General features: G+C 43.3%; 1 protein-coding gene across 1 annotated transcript; it reads left to right on the plus strand.

Annotated features, from left to right (window-relative positions):
• Positions 1-1,609: 1,609 nt before the first annotated feature.
• LOC147451495 (Fasciclin-like arabinogalactan family protein) lies at positions 1,610-3,316 on the plus strand. Its single transcript, XM_086520389.1, has one exon. The coding sequence runs from the start codon at positions 1,685-1,687 to the stop codon at positions 2,330-2,332; it is 648 nt and encodes a 215-aa protein (XP_086376515.1). The 5' UTR covers positions 1,610-1,684; the 3' UTR covers positions 2,333-3,316.
• The last annotated feature ends 244 nt before the right edge of the window (positions 3,317-3,560 follow it).

A 3,560-nucleotide genomic window follows, 5' to 3' on the forward strand; every position in this document is an offset into this window, starting at 1 on the left:
CAGGTTTAGTGTAGAGTCAAATGAGGATGTGCTCTTGGTCAACCAAGACTTGGGGAGGATGACATGCATAGATTGGGATGGCAGCCAAGGTGAAGGGACCAAGTACCAACTCTAAGCCAGGTTTGGGCCACTAGAAAGGGTAGGGCTCACTTCTTTGGAATGCTCAACAACGAGGAGTGGAGGCGGCACTAAAATGGTCAAAGCAGCACTGCATAGGGCGGTGTTGTACTATGCAAAAGTAGCACATAAAGGTGGGGTACGATGACTTGAGCGCATGCTCTTGTTGGAGGTAGAGGTGACAAATGAAAGAGGTGACGTGTGCATTTGATGGATGATGCTAGAGAACGCGATGAGAATTGGCAATGGGGAGTGCAAGTTGGTAGGGCATTGTGATAGCCAACACAAGCTGTTGCACATGCTGGAGTTGGCAGCAAAGCCAACAGGTTCGAGCCCGTCGGCTATTGTAAAATCACAATATTCGTTTGAAGGGAAATTCCAACAAGGCTGCCTACGATAGCTCTACAAACTTGCGCTCACATATTTTATGTCCATGAAGCATGTTTCTTAGAGCTTGGGAAGAAGTTTTGCAACTAGCTTTACAATTAGGTACGCTCAAGTGTGCACTCACAGCAAGAGAACATGTTCCTTCTTGACCCCAATTTTAGCTCATCGTCGTTTACGGACATGTTTGGTCTCAATCCATCCATAGGGGCTACAAATTTGTGCAAAATCAACAGCTGCAACAACAACACATGAGTGCGTCGTTGAATCATACTTGAGTTCCGTGGATCCGTCCATCCCTCTAAATGTCAAATCCAAGCTACATTTATTTGAAAATAGCATGTTGGCCACTTCTCAAGTTGATATTGGGGTGCTAGAAGCCGTTAATATGGGCCCTGATGAGGATGGAGATACGGTTTTAAGGCAAACATGGAAGGGAATAATGAGCTGGGCCAGGAATCATATGATAGAGTGATTTGGTGGATTTTATGGAGCTGATCAACGATAATCAACTCTTGCAATCTCATTAAGTATACACTGGACTTTTGCAATTTTCTTGATAACCCAATATTCTTGTTTATGTCTGAATGGAGATTGTGTTCAACAAGCACTCTCAACTTATAGTAAAAGTTCATCCACCCCTCTCATATCATAACAAGTCTCTTCTTACCTTGTTCTTTTGGAAAGGCATTGTAACATGAAGGAAAAATTGCTTCATACTTTGTCTCGGTAGCAGTATATACTTGTCCACATTCTATCTGCCTACATTCCTTTTTGTATTCGGTTTTCAAGGAGGCGCTAGCAAGTTTTTTTTTCCTGAGAAGAGTAAGTGGGTGTAATGCTGGCCTTGGTTTAGGTTTTTCAATATTATTTTTGCTTTCCTGTTTAGGAGAGCATAAACTAATAGATCAAAATGTTCTATTTCTCCTTTTAACACACACAATAACACACTTCACTATTTCTAAGTGCATTTGCTTGGCGACGACGGCGATCAAAGGTACCCCCCGTGTAAATTCGTTCTACAAAGCACAAATTGAATCTGTACTTAATTATTTGATTGCCAATTTAGTGAATTTTTGCTGAAAGTGATAAAGTTTCATTTTTTACTCTCTCTCTCTCTCTCTCTCGCGCGCGCGCGCGCGCATTGACAGCCTGCTCCTCCAGGTTCCATCTAGCAATGTAGATGACGAGGGCAACAAACAGAAGGAGAAAGTGGGCCTCCCCACGCCCAGCCGCAGGAGCACTTCTGGCGGCTGCCACCCTCTTATCCACCCTTTTCATTCTGTATTCGCTGCCTCCATCTCCCTCGTCTGCACGACACCGCCCTTTCCTCACGGCTGGTTTGCGCAACCAAGCCACTGACGCACCTCACCTTGGCCGCTATGGGGAGCTCATGCTTTCCTTTCTTCGACCAGATCTGCCTTTCACTCTCTTCATTCCAACACCCTCTTTGTTCGAGTCCATGCTGCTGTCCACGAACCGGAATTCCAACACCTCGGGCACGCTCTCTGTGAACTCATCTGTTGTGGACGAAGACAATATTTACGCAGTCGTTTCTCGGATTTTTGGCTTCAGTGCCATTCCGTGTTGTATTCTTTCGAGTATGGTGCCCTTGAATATTGAATGGAATTTTGATTCTGTGGCTGGATTTGGGCTCAATCTGGTGCGGGTACCTCCTAAAGGTACTCTTATGGTGAACAATTTAGCTTGCAGTGTAATGGACATTATGAAGGGTCCTATTGTTGTTCATCTTGTTGATGGGATCCTCATGGATGCCGATTTTGAGCAATCTGTTATGCCTTTTCAAGATGATGTGGATGAAGAGCCGTGAATAGTTTTGGATGTGCATTGTGCTCAATTGAAGAAATCTGTGGAGAGGCGGGCCCATGCATATAGTACAGTGGACATCATAAAGGGGCCTATTATTTTCATCTTGTTGATGGGATCTTCATGGTTGCGGACTTTGAGAAATTTGTTATGCCTTGTGAAGATGATATGGATGAGGATTTCTGAATCGTTTTAGACTCAACTGGTCAAATTTGTGAAGTAGAAGGTCCATTTTTCAATCTAGTCTGCAATGCAGTGGACATCTTAAAGGGTTCTATTGTTGTTCATCTTGTTGATGGGAGCCGCATGGATTTGGACTTTGAGCAATGTGTTATGCCTTTTGAAGATGATATGGGTGAGGAGCCATTAATGGTTATAGATGTGCATTGTGGTCAATTAGAAATCTGTGGAGAGGGAGGTCCATGCTGAATTTATTGAATTAAATTAAGACGCCTTCTCGTGCTGCAATTTGGGTTTGTCCTGTACTTGCTTTCATCAGTTTCAAGTGGGGTTTTCTATGGCAGTTTGAGTCATTGTTATTGTGCGGCTTCGAGGAAGAGGGTGGGAGTTTTGGAACATGGCCATTGCTACTCTTATCATGGACATATAACCTCAAATGTTTGGCCAAATGTGCTGGAATGCTCGAAACTAAATCTACACATGCTGGGAATGCTCAGTGTATGCAACACGAAGGCACACCTACAAATGAAGAGACTGTTGCATACTCTCTTCCATCCATATACAGCAAGATGTATATGATATGGCAATCTGCAGCTAGAGAAAGTGGTCTGCATTACACCTTGCTGCTGCATATTTTGGAGCTTAAGAATGAAGATGCCAATCTGCAGCAAGAGAAAGTGGTCTGCAGTGTACCTTGGTTGAGCAATTTTGAGAGCTGGTACAGTGTAATTCTTCAACCCAGGTCTTCAAGGTGTAGACTCAAGTTTTAGAGTATAGCTTATCTTTGGAATTCAAGAATTGTTTCTTCTCTTTGTGGGTTTGGAAAAGAATGGCTCTGTTTTTGAGCAATTTGTGGAAGCCATTAGGGATGTAGGTCTTGTCTCTCGAGCCTCTGCAATCTCCCTTGGTAAGGGAATCTACAGTTTTTTTTAAAACCGTCTCATTTATTTCTCCTGTCATGTTTGCCAATGTAGAAAATGATCCCCTTTCCTCCCAAAATGAAAGAGAACAAAGCAAAAAGGTTCCTCCCTCATCTTACTTGTTTTCGAGAG

This window comes from Adiantum capillus-veneris, chromosome 9 (assembly GCF_014529385.1).
Source record: "Adiantum capillus-veneris isolate H3 chromosome 9, ASM1452938v2, whole genome shotgun sequence".
Taxonomy (NCBI): domain Eukaryota; kingdom Viridiplantae; phylum Streptophyta; class Polypodiopsida; order Polypodiales; family Pteridaceae; genus Adiantum; species Adiantum capillus-veneris.

What these genes read in the sequence shown, in the direction of transcription:
- LOC147451495 (XM_086520389.1), top strand. Translation starts at nt 1,685, where the DNA reads ATGACGAGGGCAACAAACAGAAGGAGAAAGTGGGCCTCCCCACGCCCA.